The following is a 22,744-nucleotide window of genomic DNA, read 5'->3' as shown; positions in this document are numbered from 1 at the left end:
CGGGTCCTCCCGGCAGCCACCCCGCCCCTGGGCAGAGACCCAAAGTCTCCTTCATTTTGAGGCCTTATCATAGGGAAATTCCAGGGGTTTTAGCAGGTGTGAGCTGTGAATCTGTGGTGAGGAAATGTATGGTCGTTTGAGTGACTGAGTACATACTTGTTATCAATGACAACGTCCCAGGAGACCAGGGACTAGCCAGGGGAGCCGGGTCCAAGGAGCGTGGGCCGTGACCACCTTTAGAGAGGCAGAGAACTGGGGCCTTCGCAGAGAGAAAAGCGTATGATGCGGGAGGCGGGGCGCGTGTGGGCCCCAGGCGAGATGGAGCAGAGCAGCACCTGGCAGGGCGGAAGGGAGCAGGGTGGGGAGGGGGAGGGCCCAGGCGCCGTCAGCACATTGTCTCCCCAGGCCCGTCTGGGAAGCGCTGCGCATGGTCAGTGGTTCTTCTGAAAAACATCAGTGAGGGCACACGACTAATCTGGGTTACGGCTTTGGAAAGTTCTGCCGGAAATCTTGTTGGCGTTACTTGATTCTAGGGCCCCGTGCCCGTGCGAGAGTGCCTGGCTTGGCAGCGAGACCTCTTGAGGCTGTGGAGTAACCGAGGGGTCGGCATTCATGAGCTAGAGGCTGAGGGACAGGTCCCTATGCGGGACAGCCTGTGCTTTCCGCTGCCCAAAACCAGCGCCCACAGCTTGCCCGGTGCCCGGCAGGGACGGCGGCCACCTCCGCGCCCGCCTGCGGAGAGACCCGCACGGACACGTGTCTCGAGCAGAGGCTCAGTGTGCGTATCCGCTTCCCCGACCCGACAGCTAACGGTGTCCTTTGTCATTCAGCCAGGAGAAGCAGACGGGGAAGACCAGGGGGATCCGGGGCACCACCGCGTCCCCCACCTGGTGGGCAGGAGACCCCTGCGAGACTTCGTCGGACTGGAGGGCTGCGATAAGCCCACTCAGGATGCCATGCTCGACTTCAGCTTCTTTGTCACCATCGGAGACATGGATGAAGCTTTGAAATGTATCAAGCTCATCAAAAGGTGAGGACTCTGCTCGCTGAGGTAGGAGGGCACGTGTGCACCTCCGGGAGCCTCTCTGTAGGCCTCTGTCCCTTCTCGAGGTTCTGAGAAGCAGTAACTCTTCTGTGACTGTGTCACAGAGGATCTCCTGGTTTGTCACCCACGAAGGCAGGTGTATTAGGCAGCACAGCAGGGCGTGGGCAAGCCCAGCTCCCCTCTGCTGGGCTCAGGGTCTCTTGGGCTGCTGTGTATTTGATTGATTTTTAAGTGTTCCGGGTACCTCCTAGTCAGAAGTGCTGCAGTCGCTAGATATTCGCAGTACCTGTTCCTCTGGGAATAATTGCTACTAAACAGGAAGGCTTCGGTAACAAACACCTGAAACAGTACAGGGAAACACAGTTAAAATCGCTCTAAATTAAAACAAAATTTTTTTTTAATGTTTATTTTTGAGAGAGAGCATGAGCAGGGGAGGGGCAGAGAGAGAGAGAGAGAGAGAGAGAGAATATGAATCCCAAGCAGGCTCCAGACCTCGAGCTGTCAGTGCAGAGCCTGATGCGGGGCTCGAACCCATGAACCCCGAGATCATGACCTGAGCCAAAGTCGGACGCTTAACCGACTGAGCCGCCCCAGGCGCCCATGCTCTAAAATGTTTAATCAAAGCCTGTCTCCAAGCAGCCGCGTCTCCATTCCTGAGAGAATTCAGCAACTCTTCTCAAGAGCACTTACAGGCGTTCACATCCGAAGGGCAGGAAAATTATTACATGGTGAAAGTGAAGCGGGAACACAGAGATGAAAACTGAACCTGTCACCTAGAACAGCCCCTCGTTTGCAGTGATGGTACTTTTCAAACGAGCGCATGACTCCCAGTCCCTTGTCTTATTTCTAAAACTGTGGCCAAACCTTGTTTCTGGAGCAGGCCGTGTCCACACTGACCTCTCCACGAGAGGGCTCTTCACTTGACAGGTGAACCAGAGTGGCTGATGGCACAGCCCAGTCTTTCTCTGGCCTCCTTTCATTTACCGTAAACACAATCACAACTACGGGGTTAGCTACGATACTTTAATGTACCTTAGTATAGTCGTATGTGTAATATTATGAAATCGTACATCTTTTTTTTACGTTATTTATTTTTGAGAGAGACAGAGTCAGTGAAGGGGTGCGGGGGACAGAGAGAGAGGGAGACACAGAATTCGAAGCAGGCTCCAGGGTCTGAGCTGTGAGCACAGAGCCCGATGCGGGGCTCGAACTCACGGACCGTGAGATCATGACCTGAGCTGAAGTTGGACGCTCAACTGGCTGAGCCCCCCAGGCGCCCCTGAAATTGTACATCTTAACTGTTTCATTATTCTTTTAAAAATCTATAATTTTTAGCATGTGCTTGGGGGGTGCGGAAGGGTCCATTGTGGAAGGAAGCTCAGAGGGAGGAAGGTCAGACTTAAACGTTCCCATGAGTGTGCTGGGGTGGGACACAAATCTAGTTGTTTCTACAGCATGTGATGAGTTTATTGTGAATGATCAAGCTTTAGATGCTTTTCAGTCGTTCTCGATTGCATTATGATTTTTAAAGCACGAGCCGCACTGCACTGTTTGTCTCACTGAAGACAGGCTCCACACAGCTACCTCATGCTCACCAGAAGGTGGAAAGAGCGAGGCTTAACGTTTTTTAGTGGGAGGCGGCCTGGCTTGGGGGGAGGCGGCCTCATGTTGGGGGAGGCGGCCAGCGGGCCTCTGATCTGACCCTGGCTTGGTGTGCTACCCGCGGGCCCCAGTGTCAGCTTCCTGGGGATCACTGCCGCCAGGTGGCGCAGGGCCAAGCATTTCAGTGCACAGGAAGCGTCCAGGTGGGTGCGGTGGGCACTCTGTCCTTACAGATGTGGACAGGCATCCGGGGTTCTGGAGGGTGAGGGCTGGTGTTGAACCCCTCAAGTGCAACTCTTCAGTGTTTTCCGTTTGGCCTGGGGAGTAACAGCTGACTCACCTCCTCCCTATTCAGGACCAGTGTCCTGATTTGGAATCAGTGTCGTGTCACGAAGGCATCTGTAGAGCACCCAGAATTTGGCTGAAGCTAGGTTGAAGATTTTTATAGGGGAAAAGAGTAAAGCGGTCTCTCTGAATTTTCTTAAACAAATAAACGTTTCCCCCTCTTACCCTGCCTGTGGATCTGTCTTACCACAGTGTTCGTCTGCAGGCCCTTGGTGGAGCAGGAGTGTAAGGGCCCGAGCGACCCACGGGTGTCTTCCCACCGGGCCTTTAAAAATGTTTCAAGCCTTCTCTTCCTGCCGGCCCACAAAATGCCACAAGGCCAGACCAAATTCTTTTCACCCACGTGGCAGCGTGATGGATAAAACACGAGTTTTAGACAGTGGTGGGAAGTTTGCGTTTTATTTTAACTTAGAAAAATAATCAGGAGCAAAACGGACATTACTGACACAGTCCTATCATAAAACCGTAGCCATCTGGTTGTAAATTCTAAGTCACTCGAGGAAGATCACGGACCGTTCTGGAAAATCTTCCCGGGTAGTCTGCTTTACCAAAGTAAATGTGACTGAGGACCCACCCCTCAGCAGATAGAGAATAAATTAATCCTAGACTGAGGCGCAGAGTGAGCTGGCTGCCGTCCTTGCCCCTGAGGAGCTGCTCTCCTCCCGGAACGTGCGGACAGTGAAGCCCAGCGGTGGGCGCGTCAGGAGCGTGGCGCAGGCGGTATATAACCACGTAATATGCTTATGTGTAACGTAGTAAACGTAGCTGTGGGTCGTACGTGTATATATGGGAAACCCTACGGATGGCCCGCACGGACAGCCCTGCGGCTTCTACGCTGTTTGGTTATAGTGGAGAAGGTCCTGAGCAGGTGTCCCCCAGCGGCCCTCAGCACGGTGACTCCACGTACTCGTTGTCCAGCCCGCGGCGGAGCCGCGCGGTCAGGGAGCGGCTGATGACGATCACCCGGGGCGCGATGCAGTCCTCTCTCCGGTGAAGGATGTTCCAGATGAGCATGGCGGCTGCCAGGGTGGCCAGGAGGCAGGCACCAATGTCCAGGTAGCAAGACCAGGACAGGCTGGTGTACGGGCCGATTCTGTAGAACGTCACCAGCCCGATGACCAGGACGAAACCTGCAAGCGAGAGAGGAGAGTTCAGAAAGGCCTGTGTGGAGCCGGGGCAGGACCGGCCACTCGGTCTGTAGAGCCCTGCGGACACGCAGCCCCTGCTCCCCCTGTGGGCCGTCGCCCCTTTGTGTGCCACGCTTCAGCGTGGAGCCGCTTTTCATTGGCCTCTGTGGGCCTTTATGACCTTTGGGGGGCCGTCTAATCCTGGCACGGAACAGTTTCCGGGGGCCCCGCGAGAAAGCTGCCTGGTCCCGGCGCACTCTCCCTTTGGTCCAGCAGGGCCGAGCCATTTCCTCTGCGTGAGCTGCTCCCGGCTTGCAGAAATGCTCCATTCGAAAGTAAGGCGTCCCTTACTCTCCCAGTTTACCGGCTCTTGCCTCAGGGAAACGTGGGTTTCGTGCCTGGGGCCTGCCGCCTAGGATAACAGGACACTGGTGTTCGATAGAGTTCAGGGCTGAGTCCGGGCCGGGAGCCCCTACGGGCACGAAGGAGAGGCCCCGCCACTCCTTGTATGGGTCTCCGACCCCTCAGGAGGCGCCGGATGCGGCCACAAGGAGGCGTGATGCCGAGCCGGAGCCGTGGCCGGAGTGGCTGGCGTGGCTGGAGAGGGCAGGGAGGGCTGGGCAGAAGCAGGGGCCTGGGTGGCTCTCACCACACCTCTGCTGTGGCGACCTAGGGGAAGCCGTGTCTTGGAACCCAAAGCACCTGACGAGGACAGAGCTTCTTAACAGTGATCCGGACGGAACCCTGGGCGCCTGCCGGACTCGCCCGTGTCCCCCGCCCTGAGCTCTGGCCAGGCCAGCCTCCCGCTGCGGTCCCTCCCCCACCCTGTGCTGTGACATCCGTCCGTCTGTTCCTGTGGTCCCTCCGTCCCCCACAGCCTCCCCTGCTTTCCTCAGGAAACCAGACCCTGCACGACCCCCGTGGCCCCGGAGCTGAGCCGCAGTGGTGCCAGCTCATGGTTCTGGAAACTTATAAATTAGTGCAGGACGGGGGCAGGGGTAGCGGGGAGCCAGCTTTCACAAGCAGCACGGTGTCATTATCGCTGCACCTTCCAGAAAGCATGAATTAAACATTGATCCACCCCAGTCATGTGCTAAACAATAGCGGCAGTGACTAATCTCTGTTAATTCTCTGCAGCACTTAGGAGAGCTTTTTATACACAGAAAGCTTCTGGATACTTCCTTTCTGTTAAAAATAACTATTTCTCTTTGTCATGCACACTGACAGAAAGAATCTTCTGGTGTTTCTCTCTCCCGGTGAAGAGTGTATCCCTTGCTCGTCGTTCTGTGGCCCCAAGTTTTGTGTTGTCGGGGAAAGGAGTTCGAGTCTGTGTTTTGTGCCATGACAATGAAAACACTTGGTGTGTGCCCCTCAGTTCTCTGTGTCTTCGGGCATTTTCTGTCGGCGAAGGGAGCTCCTTGTGCACCATTCTCCACAAGGCCCGGCAGGATGGGGCAAGCAGGGAGCACCGGGAGAGCAGGCGAACGCACAGGGTCGTGCCTGAGGTCACCCAGGAGGCACCGGGACGGGTGCTCCCACAGGGCAGGCGGGAGCCTTCTGTAGGGAGCCAGGCCGAGCAGAGGGCACGCCAGCGGGTGGGAAGGGGTTCACCCGAATGGCCGCCGCGGTCCAAGTCTGTGCCCGCCCGTTGCCGGCGTCCGGCATCCTTGTGCTGCTTATAGGAATGTCTGTAAACCTCTGCTCTGCGGCCTGAGCCCCGGTTCTGCAGCATCATTTGTGGGGGTGGACAGCCCCTCCCCAGCTCCGCGGCTGACTGGGGTCAGCCGACAGCACTGAAGAGTAAGGACGGGTCTGTGAAGTCCGTTGTGAGACATTTCGGGACAGACCGGTGCAGAGCTGGCCCTGAGCCGGAAGGATCCAGGCCCCCTAGCTCACCGGCGCCGGAAGGGAGAAGGCGCCTGTCACTCAGATGCGGGTGCCGGGGCCGCCCGCCTTTGCCAGGCCTCGGGTCTCTCCCTCCACCCTCTGTCAGGCTGCAGCCACGCTGGCCTCTTTTCACTCCTCCGGGAACCCGGGTTCCAGCCTCTCCGGGCCTTTGCTGGCTCAGCCGGCCCGTGCTGGCCCAGCCCTGGGGAGGAAGACTGTGCTCAGAGCTCAGCCTGGACGCCCGGCCTGTCCCCCACTGTCACCCCTGGGCTGGCGGGAGGCCTCTTGGAGGGCCTTCCAGGAATCACTTACGGAGTGAATTATTTGAGACAAACCAACTAGATCCCGTGGTGCGGAATTAAATGCAGCGTGGGCCTCTGGGAAGGAGGCGTGACAAAGAGCGACTTTATAGCACCCAAGCCCGTCGGAGGGACAGGGCCCTTTAGCCACGATGGCGTCTCTCAGCGTTGGAGCCACGGCGGGACGTGCCAGTTCCCACTCTGCCCCCTGTGCCGGTTTCCACACGCGTGTGCCGTGCGGAGGCTTGATGTGTCCTCGCGGAGCCGAAGCGGCGCTCTTGTCGGGCTAACCAGGGAGGTGCGCCCTGGCCCAGCACGGTGAGTGCAGGTCGGGGAACACTGCGCCGGGGAAGCAGGCACGAGCCGGCACAGACCCTCCCGGAGGGTGGCCACCTGTGGACGGGGCACCTCCAGGCACTGAAGACCCTGACTCATGGGACCCGTCCCCGATGCGTGTGGGCGGAGTGGCCGCCGGCTTCCGACCCCCACCCGGCACCCACGCGCCGTCGGAGCCCCGAGTGGCGGGTGTCCCTCGGGCCCACACTGGCCGGCCTCACGGGGTTACTGAAATGTATTGTTGCTTATTTTCTCAAGACGAGCGTCGGGTATTTCTGAAAGCAGGGTCGCTGTCTCCCGTTGCCGTCCGAGTCTGTTTCTTGCCCCCTCTCCCTGGGGCCGTGCGGCCCACACGATGCTCAGATTCTGGCGTCACAGTGTGGAGCCGCCTCCAGTGACGAGTACCGTCTGTCATGTTAGAGATGAAGGAACGGGCGGGGGAAGACAGAGTAAAGAACAAGAGTTCACAGGTGCACCAACGAGCCGCGCGTGGCGCCCACGTCCCGCAGTCGTGGGTGACAGAGGTGGCGGCTCCGTGTCAACGTGGAGCCTGCCGGACGGAATCTTAGAGTCCGGCCGGCGGTAGGCGGCACCGGGCGGGTTTCGAGCACAGTCTGCGGTGCGTCTCCCCTGTCTGGCTTGGTTCAGAGGCTGCACCTTACTTGGCTCTTTTTTCTAGGAGAAGGGGGGGGGGGAATCTATCGTGAAAACCGGTTTAAAAATCTGCGTTGACGTGACTCATCCTATGTAAAGTTCAACTCAGAACACGTGTGGTCAGAGAAGAGCTTGACTCCCCAACATTAAAAAATGACTTTAGAAAAGCCTCTCCTCAAGCGGGAAGATGCAAAGAACCTGCCAGAACAGCGGTGCAAGCACAGAGCCGCGAGAAGCGCCCAAGCCACGCGGGGGGATGTTCGGTCCGGCGGCGCGAGGACAGGTGACCCCGTCTGGGTCCCCGGGGGCGGTGCGAACCGCACAGACACGGGGACGTCCTGTGTGCCCTGTGTCGGCAGTGGAGAGGATGGGGCACGTTAGGCACTTGGCCCTTCATGAAGTTCTCCTGCGGGGCGAGGGGCCCGGCTGTGGGAAGGAGCCCCGGCCCCGCCGGCCTCAAACCACGGGTTTCCCGGCTCTGGCACGTGGTGTGGAGACCCCCTGGGAGTGTCCTGGAGGCGGCTCTCCCAGGACTTGTCAGCGACGGTCACGTCTGTCCAGAAACACACAAAAGGGGCGAGTGTGAGCACAGCCTGAATTCTGCATGCGGAGTCAGTTCCTTTCTCGCGAATCTGTTTCCAAAGCAAACAGCCGCTTCCCGTGAGCCGGCCACGCGGGCGCTGCGAATCACAGCTCGGCCTGCACGGCGTCCCTTTCCCCTCGCTTCCTTCCTGCCTGCTTCCGAGGGCTGCGGTGCCTGTCACAGGGCCTTCCTGTTGGAGTGACTGTCGAGCACACGCAGGTGGCGTAAGGAGAGACCGTGCAGCTGAACCCCGAACCTTCACACAGCACGCCTGCCCCGTGGTGCCTGCGACTTAGGTGTCGTGACGGCTTCCAGGGAGAGCGTTCCTGGACCAAGAGCACATGGCCCGTCTCGGCACGGCCGCAGCTGGGATGTCCCAGCTTCTGTGAACAGCAGAGTGACGGGGTCCACACGCTCCTTCCTAGAGGGAGGGATTCTGGGAAAGGAAGAGCTGAAGGTTCGGCCGGTCCGGTCACCCTTCCACGGAGCTGCAGCTCCCACGCGACGCCTGGCATGCCAGGGCTGAGGGCGCCGAGGCCCCCAGAGGACGTGGAAGTGAGCGACCAACGCAGGATGTGGTTGGGGTGCAGACCAGCGCTGTGGAGGCAGGGGCCAAAGACAGAAGAGCACTCTGTCCAGACCCAGCCAAGCCCTGTTCTTCGTGAAAAACAAAAACTCATATATTCCTACGAGAGGATTCCTGAGCCTACGGATGGCAGAATCCCCACCAGCTCACGAGCCGCCAGGACCGACGACATCAGCGTTCTCACGGGCACGGGGTGCTCAGTGTGCGTGTAAATTTTGCCATCCCAAGAAAAAAAAAAAACTGCTGATTTCCAGAAGCAGAGAGAGGAAGCCAGAGACGCGGGGCCCAGGAAGTTCCGCCACGATTCTGCTCCCAGGGTCGTCCCGCTGGAGTTGCGGAGGCTTCGCGTCTGGAGGAGGAGCGGGCTGGTGAAGGTTGGCGTCCACTGGTCGGGACACGTGTGCAGGGACCCTGCACTCTGTGCAGTGCCAAGGGACAGAGCACAAGCCTGTGAGCTCGGGGCTGCTCGTCAGCGGCCCAGAGGACGTGAGGAGTCACTGGACAGGGGTCCCGAGGACAGCCTGGTGCTGTCATGAAGGGGTTCAGCACAACGCAGAACACTGGCCTGTGCAAGTCGGTTGTTCATCTGTCCTCAAACTACAGCGTTTCGTGGTGGGATTGTGCTGTACGGAAAGCCCTCGGTCTGAAAAAGCTGCAGGGCCTCTCGAATGACAGATGAGGAGGCCGGACTGAGATTCTGCAGACGTGGAGATGAGGGGCCACTTAGGATCAAAGCTAATAAATCGTAAACCAGGAGTCACATCAAACACTGCATACAAAGTCACGGACGCTTGAGACGGAGGAGAAGCCTTACACCACAGTCGATTTGTCACCAGTGGACCCAAAGCCAGGGAAGTGGGACGCCTGGACTACGGGCCCCATGCTGGGACATCACAGAGGGACTGGAGTTTTCCTCAGCGCCCCTGGGCGTCCCCAACACAGTGGGCCCAGCCCGGGTTGGCCGTCGGGGCCCTTGCTGCAGCGCGGGAGGACTTCCCGGTCTCCGGAGGGGCTGGGAGGTGCCGCACATGCTCTCCGGTGAGCAGTGGGGGTGAGGGGGGGGTGTGGAGGAGGGAACAGATGAGCGGCCTAGTCCTTGGGTCCCCCACCGCATCATCAGGCAAGACAAGAAGCAGAGACTGCTAGCCGAGGGCTCTCGGGACTGGGGCCTCACCCCCAGGAGAGCTCAATGCAGTTATTGCAGGGAGGCCAGCCGCGTGGGACCCCGACGCCAGCCTGAATGTGCACCTGCGGCCACGGTGCTCTGAGACCACTTCCGCGACGACCAGGGAGTTGCCCTTCAAAGGTGCAGCTCGACTGAGGAACAGAGCCCTGAATAGCCGTGAGAGTGTCCCACCTGGAAATAATCCGCCTGGGGACAGATTTGGTTGGTTCCCGCACGGCAGCTGGAGCCCAGAGGCCACTGGCACCTCACAAGCCATAGGTGGGGTCAACTTAGGAAAGTTCGGAGCCACCAGCGTTCTGGCAAGGAGGAGACTCCCCTCCCCGGTGCTGGCTGCTCCGGCACGCACGCCAGGCTCCGGGGGGAGTCTTCGGCTGACCCAGGAGCCCTGACGATGCTGCCCTGTGGCATCCCCAGCGGACACGAGGTTGGAGGTCAGGGTAATCACAGCGGCAGGTGTGGCTGAGCCTGCACCTTGGGTCCCGGCTGCCTGAGAGCACAGGGTGAGGTGGCTCATCCAGGGCCTCGGAGCCTGGTGCAGCACCTCGACGCCCCAGGAAAAGCCCCGGTATGCTCAGGAGCCCTCCAGAGCAAAGGAGCCTCCCCGTGACGCGCCCGCCGGGCAGGCCGCCTGCCGAAGTCGCCCTCGACTGTCTTGCTTCGGGTGTCGCTTAGGTGTCTGATGCAGGGTCCGACGGCCACCTGCCTGCGATCATCAGACCAGGATGACCGTGCGTTTCATGCACACGAGCAGGGAGACCAGACACGGACAAGCGAGAGAATAAAGGACAGGGGAAGGAAGGGTCAGCAGAGCCAGCTGCCGGGAGCCTGTATGGGCACGTGGCCGTAGCAGGGGGCCGCCCATGGCGGCTGTTCACCCTGGGATGGGGTCCGCCAGGCTGCCACAGCCCCCATGGGAGCTATTGTCACAGGAAGCACGTGGAGGCCACACGGGGATGTTCAACTTGTGGGCGGAGGTGGAATAAGGGACAGAAAGGAGCGTTTCCAACTCTAAAGCAAATTAGAATTACACGTGGAAAGTTCTACCAGGAGGCGGGAACCTCCCGTGTGGCAGCTGGAGCAGGTGTGAGGGACAGAGGGGCGGGCGGGAAGGGAGTCTCGGCCCCTGCGCGGTCCAGCTCGCCCCGCCGCCCCGCGGACTCGCCTGCACCATCTCTCCCTGCTGCCCACCCTCTGGCCCCGGCACTGGGGACTGAAGGTTCGCTTGCATAACAGGTACCAGCAGGCATTTCCCCTCCTGGGACAGGATATCCCGGCGCCCTTCAGTCTCTCCCTGACTGTTTAAAGCAGACCAGAGCACAGGAAAAAACCTAACTCTAAAATTAGCAGCGTGGTGGCAGAAAGGCACACGGCTGCATTCTGTACTGTTTGTCAATGAAACAAGTCTAAACACGGCCAAGTGCATTTCCTTTTTGGGCAAAACAGACCTGTGGGGGTGAGGGCAGGGCGCCACCAGGAGACGCCTGCAGGGGCAGGAGGGGCCCCAGCGCCCCTCGGCGCTCCTGGCTCTTCCCGGCGGCCTCCGCCTGTGTGATGGTCTGTGCGCGGCGGCCCCACGGTCTGGAAACGCCCGGGAGAGAGAGCGCCTGCCCCACAGGCAGGACAGGCCGCGGGGCGGCCTGGGCTGCCGCCAGGCAGCCGGGTTTACCTAACGGGGCCCCCGGGCTGCCTTTTCAAAACTATGTTATCTGGAAACAACACTGTCTTGCTCTGAAGTGAGGGCTCGCAGGAAGTGAGCCGACCATTCGACGCCAAACCTGCCATTTCTCTCCCGTAATTCTAATAAAAGATGCCGTGGTCCGTTTGGGCTGCCACAGGGAGTTACTTCCAGGATCCAGATCTGTTCCTTTCTTTGCTAGGTTGTCACTGAATGTCTGTTCCTAATCTTCCACTTCCTTCTGGGAGGGGTGGAATTTCAGATAAGCTCCCTGTGATGGGGGGGGGGGGGGCAGTCTCCACGAGGCCAAGGACCCCGTTTCTGCCTTACGGCCCTAAGGTCAGCAGAGGGCAGAGGGGTAGTTTTCTGAACGGCCACCGTCCTTTGGGATGTCTGTGTTTCTACCCACAGCCGTGGACGAGGCAAAGAGGCCGAGGTGATCAGACATCCCAGCCCACCTGCCTCTTTAATTCTCAAGACCAGCCTGCTGGGGGCAGACAGAGGGGCCGGTGGGCTGGCGGTTTGCCCCGACCCCCACGGATTGCGGGTGGCAGAGCCGGTGTGCATGCCCGGCACCCCTGCCCCGAGGCGACTCCTTCCTGGAAGCCGCCTGGTCGGCCCTCTGTGCTCCCAGGCCCTGTGGGTGACGGGGCCGTGGGGAAGTGACCGGCCCAGGACCACCCGCCTTCTATGAAAAGGCGCAGGAAGGCCTGTTTCCAATTCCCGATTCCCACCCGGGTCACTCGCAGCGTGTGAATTCCTGCCAGTCGGTCAGCTTCCCTCTCCAGAAAGATAAGGGCCGGGGGCCATTATTCCCGGAATGATTCACTTCAGACTTCCTGCCGTTTCTTTCGCCGGGTTTGTTGGAACTGTACCTTCAACTTTGGGGCGTGCTGCAGTTCTCTGCTGTCAGGAGAGGCAAGCGGGTCGGCGATAACGTCCCCACACCCTGGCCACGCCGTCCCCGCTTCGGACCGCGATCGTGCTTTCCCCAGCAGGCAACGGGGGACCTGAACTGCCCCCAGGTCTCGGTGATCAGGAAAACTGAGCCGGCGGCCAGAGCCGAGGGCACACCAGCAGAGAAGCCCCTCCACTCACCGGGGTCACCTGGACAGCTTCCGTGGCTGCCTGCGTGGAACCTCCCAGAAGAGTCGCACTCCTCATTTACGACTCCCACCACCCCTCTCAGCTTTTCAGGACCACGGGTGCGTCCGCACCCTCCCTGTCCTGCTACCCCCGACAGCCGCCCCTAAGGCCTCGCCACTCTGCGGCCTCCCGGCCCGCTCCCGTGGCGGCACGGGCGGTGGGCGTGGGTGCCAGGACACGGCGCGTGTGCTCGGACACTGGTGTCCTCTCTGCTTTTTGCTGCTCACGAAAAGGGGCCTGTGGCTGAGCCAGGCCGGAACCACGAGCTTGCCCAGACCTCCCCGCTGGCACAACGTGAGCGGGGAAGGCAGAGGCGTGGGCTCGGGTGGGGGCTCTCACCCTGCCCGTGCCAGGCTGCTGCACTGTTGCGGGAGGACCGTGAGCCCAGACCACCAGCCACACCGGCTGCGTGGTCCCAGACTGTGGGAAGCAGAGCAGGTCTCTCTAGAGCCTCAGCAGCCGGTGTTAAAATGGAAAAAGGCAAGAGCTCAGGAATGAACAGAAATACCCATCCGGATGCTTCCTGCGTCTTCACTTCCCCATGCGTGTTTTTGTGTCATTTCCGCCCCAGCGACGGGCCAGAGGGCGACCCACAGGGGTTGTGGTGACAGGAGAGGGCCACAGTGGGCCCACCAGCCCCCCACGAGCTGAGGGTGCAGTCGCTCTGCCTGCCCGGGGCCCGAGGCTACTTACTCGCCAGCTGGAACGCGGCGGCCATGGCCTCCTCCCAGCACTGTGAATCGGGCGACATCAGGGGCAGGCCCGTCAGACCCAGGACGAAGGTGAGCTGACCCGCAGCGAGTGCCGCTGTGGCCACCAGGTTGCAGGCGCGCATCATGTCAAACTGCACTGTGAGAACGACAGGGGGAGACAGGTGGTCGGCTCAGGTCGGGACTCCACGTGTGCCCGGAGCCCCACGGCCCTCTCTCCCTGGCTCCTAGCTCTCCACTCCCCTCGCGCCCCGGGCCCGGGAGCCAGACGCACGGGGGATGCACCACAGACGGGGTCAGGGCTGCGGTGCTGCCTCGAGAGGCCCGTGGAGAGACCTCCCACGTGCCGGGCAGCAGAGCGCCGGCCTGCAGGAGTGCGCCCGCCGTGAAGTCGGACCCCTACCGCATGGAGCCCCTGCCACGAGAGCAGAGGACCGGCCCCACCGGGCCCCAGCCCACGGTTGTATCTGTGACTCGCCCACGGGTGGGCAGGCGGCCTTCAAATTTCGCAGCCGAGGAGCCCAGAGGGAACGGAGACTATGCTACTTTCTGCCACGGGGCCGGCCGCTCCTGCCCACTGTGTGTCCAGCGGCTTCCTCCTTGCCGTTGTCCCTGAGCGCAGACCCGGGCAGGGCTGTAGCAGTCAGGGTGGCCCCGCGGGCAGAGAGGCTTCTGAAAGGAGAGGAGGAGCCTCTTCTGAAAGGAGAGGAGGAGGCCGCGGGAGGATGACAGTCCCCACGGCTGAACACCTTCCGGAGCCGGCAGCTGCCTTTGACCTGGCTTGCCGTGTAGATGAGCTGTGTAGACGGTGAGCGTGGCCGGTTATGCCCTCCCACAGGGAAGACACCGCTCTCTTGCCCTGTGGGCTGACAGCTCACACACCGTGTGTTTCAAAGTCGCCTCGAAAAAGTCCCTGCGGTTGCTAGAAGGCCTGACGCTCCTCTGACCCAGTAAACGGCAGGGGTGCCAGAGGCCGACCCGGCGAGTGGGAACTCCTGGTACAGAGGGAGGCACCGGCACCGGCACCCGCGCTTCCTCGCCTCCCCCCGCGGGCTGCGAGCCAGGCTTCAGGCCGATTTGCTCGAACCTTCCTGGCTGCCCACACAGTCTTCGGGGCACAACCCAAGTCGCGGCCAGCCTGACCAGTGGCCACACGTGCGTGCAGGAGACCAGACGGGCCCTGCTGTGCGGACGGAACGGGTTCCAGGCGGGTCCTTCCCGTGCACTGGAAGATTGGCCGGCCTCCCTTCCCGTGGAGGCCCCGCTCTTCGTATGCTCTCTGGGGGGGTCTTCCCGCTCCGTGTTCTTTGCTGTTACTTGTACCGATACGTGACCACACACAAGTTTCTTCCACGCTAAAAGGCGGTCGAACGCGGGAGGTGGGGGTGACCTCAGAGACGAGGGGCGGTAAACACGGTGGGCACTAACAGCCCAGGACAGCGGGCACTCCGGTTTAGAGCCAGACCCGGGGGAGGTAAGGCTGGAGGTGCACAGAGGAGAGTGGCCTGCGTGGCCCCGGGAGCCAGGGCCCTGCCCTCCCGCTCGCCCGCCCCCAGCTCTCTGTCCCAGTGCACTGCCCGCGGCCCGCGTGCCGCCCCCACCCCCTCAGCCTCTGCCCCCGTGGACGTGAGGATGTAGGCCAGAGGGTACAGCAGCGACTGCCCGAGCCCACTCCCCTGACCAGCCGCGGGGGACCTGCCCGGCAGGCGTCCGCCACGCCCGGGGTACGTGACCTCGTGCATAGCCTGGCAGCGGCACCCAGCAGAAATGTGACATGTGAGGGACTGAGGCCGGGCAGTGTGATGCGCACGGTTGCGCCTGGGGCCCCGGAGCCGTACACGTTTACCCGTGCCGCGCCTCGCTTCAGAAAAAGGCTAGGGTGCTGGACGGAATGCCTGGGATCCAGAGCTGTGAAACGCGCGCAGAGAGCCACGCTGCCGGGTTCTTGGGTTGTGAGGTCTCCGTGGGAGCTAGGGGAGGACCTCGGGGACGCTGCGTCCCCACATCGCCTCACGGGGACGAAAGCCACCTGAGCAATGGTCCTGGAGGACGGGACCCCGTGTGCATGGGGGGCCAGCCCCGGAGTCCCCGACCCGGCACACTTGGGACACCCTGCAGCGGGGTCCCCTGACCCGTCATGGCGGGTGGTCCCTCGCCGTGCTCGCTCCGTGAGCGCAGAGTGGCTCTTACCGGGCCGCGCAGGGGCCCCCAGAGCAGAGCGGACGAGCGTGTCCGCCATCGCCCCACCTGCCTCAATGTCTGAAGTCTCTCGGGCCCCGAGAAAGGAGCTCGGAGCAGATTGAGTCCGGCCTGACACCACGCACGCCTGCCTGTCGCGGACGGAGACGACCGCGGAGCCTGCAGGTGTTCGGGGCTGAGCTGGCAGGTGCTGGCGGAGCGCCGCTGCTCCCTCCTACCCCATCCCTGCGCCCAGCGGAGCCGCACGCCAGGCAGGTGCTGGTGTGACGGGTGGCGGGCGCGGGCCGGGAGATGAGGTGCCAGAGCCCCCGCAGGAGCGCAAGGCAGCGCGCAGTCTGCCTGGTCGCCGCTCCTGCTGCCCTGCGCTCGCGCCCTGGGGCAGGTGAGAAGCGGGTCAGCAGCTCAGTCTCCCTCACGAGAAGCTTCCATGGCCTTTCCCTCGTTTGCGGCGAATATCTGACACTCGTGTCAGTTAAGGATTAGCTCCACAGATGCCGTACCCGTGGGAGGATGTCCTAGAAGTCTTACGAGTTGCTGATCAGGTTGTCGGGGGATCCAGGCGGCTGGGCCGGGTGGGAAGGGGGTCTGGAGGCAGAGCACGTCCCAACCTGTAAATCCTCCTCCTGGCCTTGGCAAGGGGACAGAGGGTCTGGACGCCCAGGGCGGGCACCAGCTGGAGCTTGAGGCCCGGGCCGGGGCTGGGTGATATGGGCTGCCTCTGGGCCGGGGGTGCTCTGTGGGCCAGGACAACCTCAGAACCCAAGAAGCCTGCTCTCCGCCAGCCAGTCTCCTGGCACCCAAGTTCAACTGCACTGAGTTTTGAGAGCTTGCAGAAAAGTTTGAAACTCCTGGTTGTGATGGAGGGGGAGGGGCTGACAGGCACAGCCCCTCCCTGCCAGAAGACCCCCAGACCCAGAGGAAGGGGCTCAGAGTGGAAAAACTGGCGTGGCCTCCCCACAGGGACCTTGGTGGAGCACGTGCCTCTTGCAGCCTCTGTCTCTGCCTGTGGAATGGGACCCCACCCCCACCCCGGCCCCTGAGCCGGGCAGGGCCCCCAGCACGTGGCAGGTGGGGGTAGTCACCGACGAGGACTCTGGGGACACCCTCCGAGAGCAGTTACAAAACCCCCACCGAAGCCTCACGTTCTCTAAAGGACCAGCTCGAGTTCGGTGTCCTGCTGATCTTGGAATTAGACCCTCAGCAGCAGCTTCACAGGGTCCACTCCGGAAGACCTCTGCCTGTCAGCCACTGTGACCACATGGGTGACACATTAGGTGACAAGTGTCTTACACCTGTGAGCCCTTTGCTCCCCTACCCTCAAACCTGACCCCACGGTCAAAGTCCTGTTCCCACCTTCCAGAGTGGTGAACGGACCGGCCGCGGGCCACCAGCTGGGGCAGGGACAAACCTGTGAGGGGCTCTGCTCTCCAGAGCCACTGTCCTGAGCCCCTTCCCTGCCCCCAGGCTGGTCCCCTCCCAGAGGTCCTGTCTGCCATCTGACCCGAATCGCTGCCTGAACGACTCTGTCAATCCGTAGAATGAAGTCAGAACTCAGCCGTGTTTTTAAGCTTGTTGCTTATTTCACTCGCTAACAATCTGTATTTTCCATCAAGGGAAGTGTATTTTCCTTGATTTGGTTAATGTATCTGCCCCATAGCTTTGCATAAAGGCAGAGAAAAGCCCCATGCTCACCCAAGAATTCCACCCAAAAGGAGCCAGAGTCAGGTCTGGCTCAGCAGAACTGTGGCCGGGGCTCCCCTGGAGGGTGGGCGCAGAGCTCGGGGTTTGCCCGGGTCCCTATCACCAGACGCGCACCCCATGCCCACGACGTGCCCCGACCGTTCTAAAGGAGACGGAGAAGTCGGCAGACTTACGTTTGACGGTGCCTCGAGCCTCCTGGAAGCCTGCCGCCTCGGAGCCCCAGCCCAGGGCCTCACAGTCTCTGGCGTCCGCCGGCCCCAACCGGGCCCCGGGGCTCGGCCCTCCCCGGGTCCCATCTGCCAGCCAGCAGGACTTCCACAGCCCCACGCTCCGCCTGCGCCCGTCCTCCAGCGTCTGGTACACCCAGTTGGGGGTGAAGGCCGCCGCGTTGTTGAGGACAAGAGAGACCAGGGCCACCAGCACCGCCGTGGCCACCAGTTTCTGAACAGTCATCGCCGACTGCCGGTGCCGTCCGCTTGTCCTGGAGAAAGTCCCAGCCCCGGTCAGTCGCTGTGGCCAGGGAGAGCCGAGACCAGCTAGGGGCTGCTAGAGGACATCACCGCTCATTCTCAGAGGCGTCTGGAAGGCCCATGTGACAGGTGCCGGTGAGCCCACCTGGGCCCGTCCTTACCCTCCCTCCTGCACCTGGAGCAGGGCCAGGCCCCAGCTGCAGCCAGCCTCTCCGCCCATCCCGGGGAGGGATCCGGGGCGCCAGCAACAGTCCAGAGTGGTGCGTGCGCCGTCTTCCTGAGAAGCTAGGCCTCTCCTCCCCGTGAGCCACCGGAGAGGCGGGCGGCGACGTGGGGGTATGTCCCGCCTGGCTCCCTAGAACCAGCTCCTCGGAGCAAACCCAGCAGCCGGGCTCCGAGCGGGGCCGGTTCAGCTGTGCCGGAGCGCTTCAGCCTCTGGCTGCCTGAGCCCCTGCCCTGTGCCTCCGCCACGGAACAGCCGGTCCTGGAAGGCAGAGGGCCTGCTGCGGGGAAGTGCCTGTGCGTCTGTGTGTGTGCGGCGCGCGCGTGTGTCCCCCCCTCGGCAGAGAGGAAATGGTTGTTTTTGAGGCTGTTTTTTGTGAGCTGGATGGAGGGCGTAGCCAACTGCAACAAAGAGCGGCAAGGCTGCTGCAACCAGACGCCGACAGGACACGTTTCCTGAGAGGAGAGCGGGGGGCTTCTGAAGCCCTGCCCCGGGGCCCTCCTCCCCTGCCCTCCCGGAGCAGGCCCACGGTCCCGCCAGCCTGGCACTCGGGCACCACGAAGCAGCCACGGCGGCAGATAACCGCCCGGAGCATGAGCCCCTGCGCTGGGCCTGGGGACATCTGCACCCAGCTCAGGACGGGCAGGGCTCTGGTGGCCAGTCACCGGCTCTAGGGACTTGCCGGCCATTCCCCCAGCGCGTAGGTACCGGCAACCCACAGTGCCCCTCCCCGGGTGGAGGAAATGGCCGGGCGTGGTAGAGAGGCCTCCTGACACAGGCCTTTGCCTGGGTCGGGGCCACACCTGCAGACCTGCTGGGCCAGAGCATTGTCCTGGAGGTGCAAGAAGGTGGGCTTCTGGACGTGCCGGGCAGGTGGCCCAGCAGGGCCTGAGGGCAGAGGACACGTCCCTGCCGAGGGGGCTGCAGCCCCTCTGCGTGTGCAGACACTCGGGGGAGGCCGTGCCACCCCACTGGAGAACCCCGTGCCCGACCGGGGCCCCGGAGCGGCTGTGCACAGAGAGAGAGGCGCCCGCGCCCCCCTCTACAAACACACGTACCCTGGACGTCGCGCGGGGAAAGCCCTCGGGCCCCTCTGGCTGCTTGCCGCCTTCACTAGCTGCCCGGCCAGCACCGGACACCCTCGTTATGGAGAGGAGGCCACACACCTGCGAGAGGGGCCCGACAACCTGGAAAGGGACGGGCTCGGTCCCCTCGGCTTGGCCCTGTCGGCACCTGGAACGCCTGTGCCCTGCTCGCCTCCCGCTTCTGGAGCTCTGGAGAGTTCCAACGACTTTGACACCGAGCAGGCCTCGTGCCCTGGAAGCCTCGGCCCCTTGTGTGTGTGTGCGCAGGGGGAGGGGGGTTCGGTTTTACAATTCATTCAATGGCAAGCGGTAATCGTGAGATTAGTAACCGTTGTGTTCAGAAAGTACATTCAAGCCGTCAGTCTCAAGGACGGTCAGGTACCTGGAGTCACAGACTTTCCCCACGTGACCCGTCATGTAAATCAGACTTAGTTTCTCGCCAGCGTTGATAAAAGCAGACCCAGGGAGAGAAGTCGGTCTGGGGTCACGTGCATGGTCTTAACGTGGCGAGTGCTTAGGCTGCGCTGATTGTCACATCAGGATGGCGGGAACAGTCACAGCCCCCCCGACTTTGCATCCCATTCTTGTGGGGGGGGGGCCTGTGCCTGCTGCCTCGAGGAGCCCCGCGCCACCAAGCCTATGTCCCTGAAAGGCGATGGGGGGGTGGGGGGTGGGCAGGTCCTTGGAGAATCATAAGTCTCAAGACAACGTCTGTGCTTTGGGTCCCTGATGGGCTTTGCTCGTGTCACAGCACGTGTCCTTTGTAGCCAACGTGCCGGCTGACTTCTTCCCACCTGCCTTCTTTCCTTAGCCTGTGTTCTCTCGCGCCTCTGCTCCAGCCTCCCGGAGGCTGTGGGGGGGGGGGGGGGGGGGGGGGGGGGTGGGCAGGGTCCTGTCTGCCCTCCAGGGGCACCCCTAGCCCTCCGCCTATGGCCCCCTTCTCCAAGGCCTGGGACGAGCGTGTAATTCCGAGTCCCTGAGCGCATGGTACAGCGGTCACCTCGCCAACGCACCTCTCCCCCGTCTTCTTTTAGAAGGGATCAGTCCCCTCCCCCTCATTTATTTAAGTCACTTCTCCCAGGGTGGACTCTGGTGGCTACTGGGTCAGCTCCCTCCAGCCCCTCTACCAGGTGAGGCAGGGAGGCCCAGGCCACTCACTGGGTCCTCCTGTCAGGCCATCGGCCGTCTGGCCCTGCCCACAGAGGACCCTCCTCAGCCACCCGTGGAACCGCGGGGCCCACCCTGGGCACCCAAACCCCCAAGGGCCCTCCCTGTGCCCCAGAGCTGCTTGCGCCGGGCACTGTGGCGGGAGCTAAGAGCGGCGAAGCCGGGGCTGCTGGGTGCACCGGGAGGCCGTGAACCCAGCAAGCCTGAGGGGCAGGCCCGAGAAGAGGGGCCTCGGGGGCCAGTTCCGGCAGCTCTTCCAAGAGAGGCCGTCTTGAGGCCAGGCCCCTCGGCAGGCGGCCCGTGTGCCTTGGCGTCAGCGTCTCTCATGTTGATGAAGTGCAGATGTGAGCGCGTCGTGGCGGGGACGACAGGAAGCGCGGAGCTGCAGCGGGCTGGCGGCTGTCCAAAGCCCAGGGCCCCCGGTCCTGCGTGCAGGCCGGTGGCGGGGCTGCCGGGCCCACAGCCTCAGCCCCACGGCCAGGGCTCGGGCTGTCCTCCCAACACATGCTTGTCCCCTGCTCGTGCGTACGGCCTGCCGGACCCCTCTGGCCTAGGAGTGCCCCGGAAACCGAGTCGGGAAAGAGCTGAGATGGGCCGCCGGGTTCCTTTGCTTCTTTGGGTTTTGCACCTCCATCATACGCAGATGGCAGCCATCTGTGCTCACAACTCGGCAGAGGGTGGGGACACACGAGGACCCCGGGCCCCGGCCCGCCCCCACGCTGGTCTCCGCCTCGGGTGGAGAGTACGTTAAAGAAGGCTCTGATGTGGAACACGTCCGGAAGGGAGGGAGAGCCTGTTTCCATCCAGTACCTCGCGGCAGCCCTGGCTCGTCCGCCTGGCGGAGGAGGGGCAGCGACTCCATCGGTTCTGTGAGCCAAAGAGAGCTCCTGAGCTCTGACTGCGCCCACCAGGCTCACCGGTCACCGCCGGCCCTCCTGGAGCCCCGGCCACGTGCTCACGTGCCTCCGCTGACGGGAGGGTCTGCCCTGACGAGCGTGCCCTCCCTCCCCCTTCCTCAGCAGTCCCGCTCTTCACAGGCAAGGCTGCGGTTAGATGCACTGACCACACAGCCGGGGGCCCCAGGGGCGCCGCAGACCCAGCCGCCCCCTCCTTGCCCGCGCTGTGCAGAGAGGATCTGAGTGCAGGGTGCACAGCGCCAGGACCCCTGAATTCTATTGTTTCCCAAGGTGGGAGGGGGAAGCTACCTCAAGGCAGAAGTTTCTAGACCCAGGGAGGGCAGGAGCCCCAGGTCATTGTCGGCAGGAGAGAGGTTGCTGGAAGGTTAAGGTGGGGGGTGGGACCCATGCCTCCGAACCTCCCCTCCCTGGGGCTGCGTGGGGTCACGGGGGCCCGTGGACATGAGGACAGGGATGGGGTCCGGGGGATGTGCTGGGACCCCTGCCTCTATTCAGCCCAGGTGAGGGGCCCTCCGACCCCACACTGGGCATCGTGCACTGGTCCTCAGTCCATCAGGCTTGGGGCCCCACACCCCCTTCCCCAGGCCCGCTGGGGTGTGAACGCTCTACGGCCCCCCCCCCGCCCCCCCCGCCGGCCTTTTCCCTTCTTCCTCGGCCCAGCTGAGGGCATGGACAGGTGTGTTTCAGAGGAGCATTTGCACAGCAGAAGGCCATCGAGGCAGGGAGGAAAACGTCCTGAGCACGTCCCTGGCCCTGTCGGCTGCAGAGGACACGCAGGTGGCCTTCAGCCCCGGGAGGAGTCGGGGCCCCGGTTTGCCGTATCGCTGTGCCGAGGAAGCCCGTCCGGCACGCGTCTCTGTGGGGCTGGTGGCGTGAGGGCTCCGAGCTGACATGGCTGCCGTGTCCCCCGCACAGCGAGGCAGTCTGGGAGAACATGGCCCGCGTGTGCGTGAAGACCCAGCGGCTGGACGTCGCCAAGGTGTGCCTGGGGAACATGGGCCACGCCCGCGGAGCCCGAGCGCTGCGCGAGGCCGAGCAGGAGCCAGAGCTGGAGGCCAGGGTGGCCGTGCTGGCCATACAGCTGGGCATGCTCGTGAGTCCGGCAAAGCCCCAGGGCGGGCGGATGGGGGTGGGGGGGGCTGCCCTGCGGCAGAGTTAGGGTTGCGGCTGGCCCCACTGGGGAGGCCATGGCGTCTGCTCGTCTGGGTCACTAGCTTCCTCCAGAAAGCAGAGCGAAGCCCCTGAGGCACCACCGAGGCCTGTGTCCTCCGCCGCTGTCCTCCCCGTCTCAGGCACGTGCGTGAAACTCCCAGGCCGTCATGCACCTGGGAGGCCAGGTGGGGTTGGGGTCCGCAGGATGGTGCAGCAGGCGGGGTCTCCTCCTCGGCATGCAGGGGCAGCCCCCCAGCCTTCCTGGCTGATGCTTTCTCCCCGCGGGACACACTGCCACGCTGGCCTGGGCATCGCCGCCCCCAGGGGACACCAGCAGGCTTCCTGGAGCCCGAGGGCCCACGCTCACTCTCCCCTCTCCAGGAGGATGCCGAGCAGCTGTACCGGAAGTGCGGCCGCTACGACCTCCTCAACAGGCTGTACCAGGCGTCCGACCAGTGGCAGAAGGCCGTGGAGGCAGCGGAACTGCGGGACCGCATCCACCTGCGCACCACCTACTACAACTACGCCAGGCACCTGGAGGCCAGCGCCGACCGCAGCCTGGCCCTCAGCCAGTGAGCGAGGGCCCACGGGGAGGGCCGGGACGGGCCCCTGTTCCCCTGCTCCCTCGGCCAGTGAGCGAGGGCCCACG

The 22,744-nt window shown here is 62.7% G+C and overlaps 2 protein-coding genes and 1 non-coding gene across 4 annotated transcripts in view; 1 reads left to right on the top strand and 2 right to left on the bottom strand.

The window, feature by feature from the left end:
* Positions 1-452: 452 nt before the first annotated feature.
* Positions 453-22,744, top strand: part of IFT140 (intraflagellar transport 140) — a 34,484-nt gene continuing 12,192 nt past the window's right edge. Inside the window, exons 1-3 of one of the 2 annotated variants that reach the window (XM_049637241.1) lie at positions 453-1,030; positions 21,859-22,036; positions 22,477-22,667. In XM_049637241.1, coding sequence (XP_049493198.1) covers positions 642-1,030; positions 21,859-22,036; positions 22,477-22,667 — 758 coding nt within the window. In that variant the 5' untranslated portion in view covers positions 453-641. The remainder of the gene's footprint in view (positions 1,031-21,858; positions 22,037-22,476; positions 22,668-22,744) is intronic. The other variant, XM_049637240.1, reaches the window with a different exon arrangement.
* On the bottom strand, positions 3,373-18,582 carry TMEM204 (transmembrane protein 204). The gene is made up of 4 exons (XM_049637242.1): positions 17,727-18,582; positions 17,255-17,562; positions 13,165-13,320; positions 3,373-4,122 (listed from the first exon to the last, which is right to left on the bottom strand). The coding sequence occupies exons 2-4, from the start codon at positions 17,532-17,534 to the stop codon at positions 3,878-3,880; spliced, it is 681 nt and encodes a 226-aa protein (XP_049493199.1). The 5' UTR covers positions 17,535-17,562; positions 17,727-18,582; the 3' UTR covers positions 3,373-3,877.
* Positions 19,291-19,419, bottom strand: LOC125927712 (small nucleolar RNA SNORA72). Its single transcript, XR_007459402.1, has one exon. It is a non-coding gene; the product is annotated as a small nucleolar RNA SNORA72 (small nucleolar RNA).

Source organism: Panthera uncia, chromosome E1, assembly GCF_023721935.1.
Source record: "Panthera uncia isolate 11264 chromosome E1, Puncia_PCG_1.0, whole genome shotgun sequence".
NCBI classification, from domain to species: Eukaryota; Metazoa; Chordata; class Mammalia; order Carnivora; family Felidae; genus Panthera; species Panthera uncia.
This window is presented reverse-complemented; position numbering and strand designations above follow the sequence as displayed.

Excerpts from the sequence above, each read along its gene's own strand:
- TMEM204 (XM_049637242.1), bottom strand. The coding sequence starts at position 17,534 with ATGACTGTTCAGAAACTGGTGGCCACGGCGGTGCTGGTGGCCCTGGTC. Across the intron at positions 13,321-17,254 it reads GGCTCGAGGCACCGTCAAAC|TGCAGTTTGACATGATGCGC; the intron begins GTAAGTCTGCCG and ends TCGTTCTCACAG. Across the intron at positions 4,123-13,164 it reads CGCCGCGTTCCAGCTGGCGA|GTTTCGTCCTGGTCATCGGG; the intron begins GTAAGTAGCCTC and ends TCTCGCTTGCAG.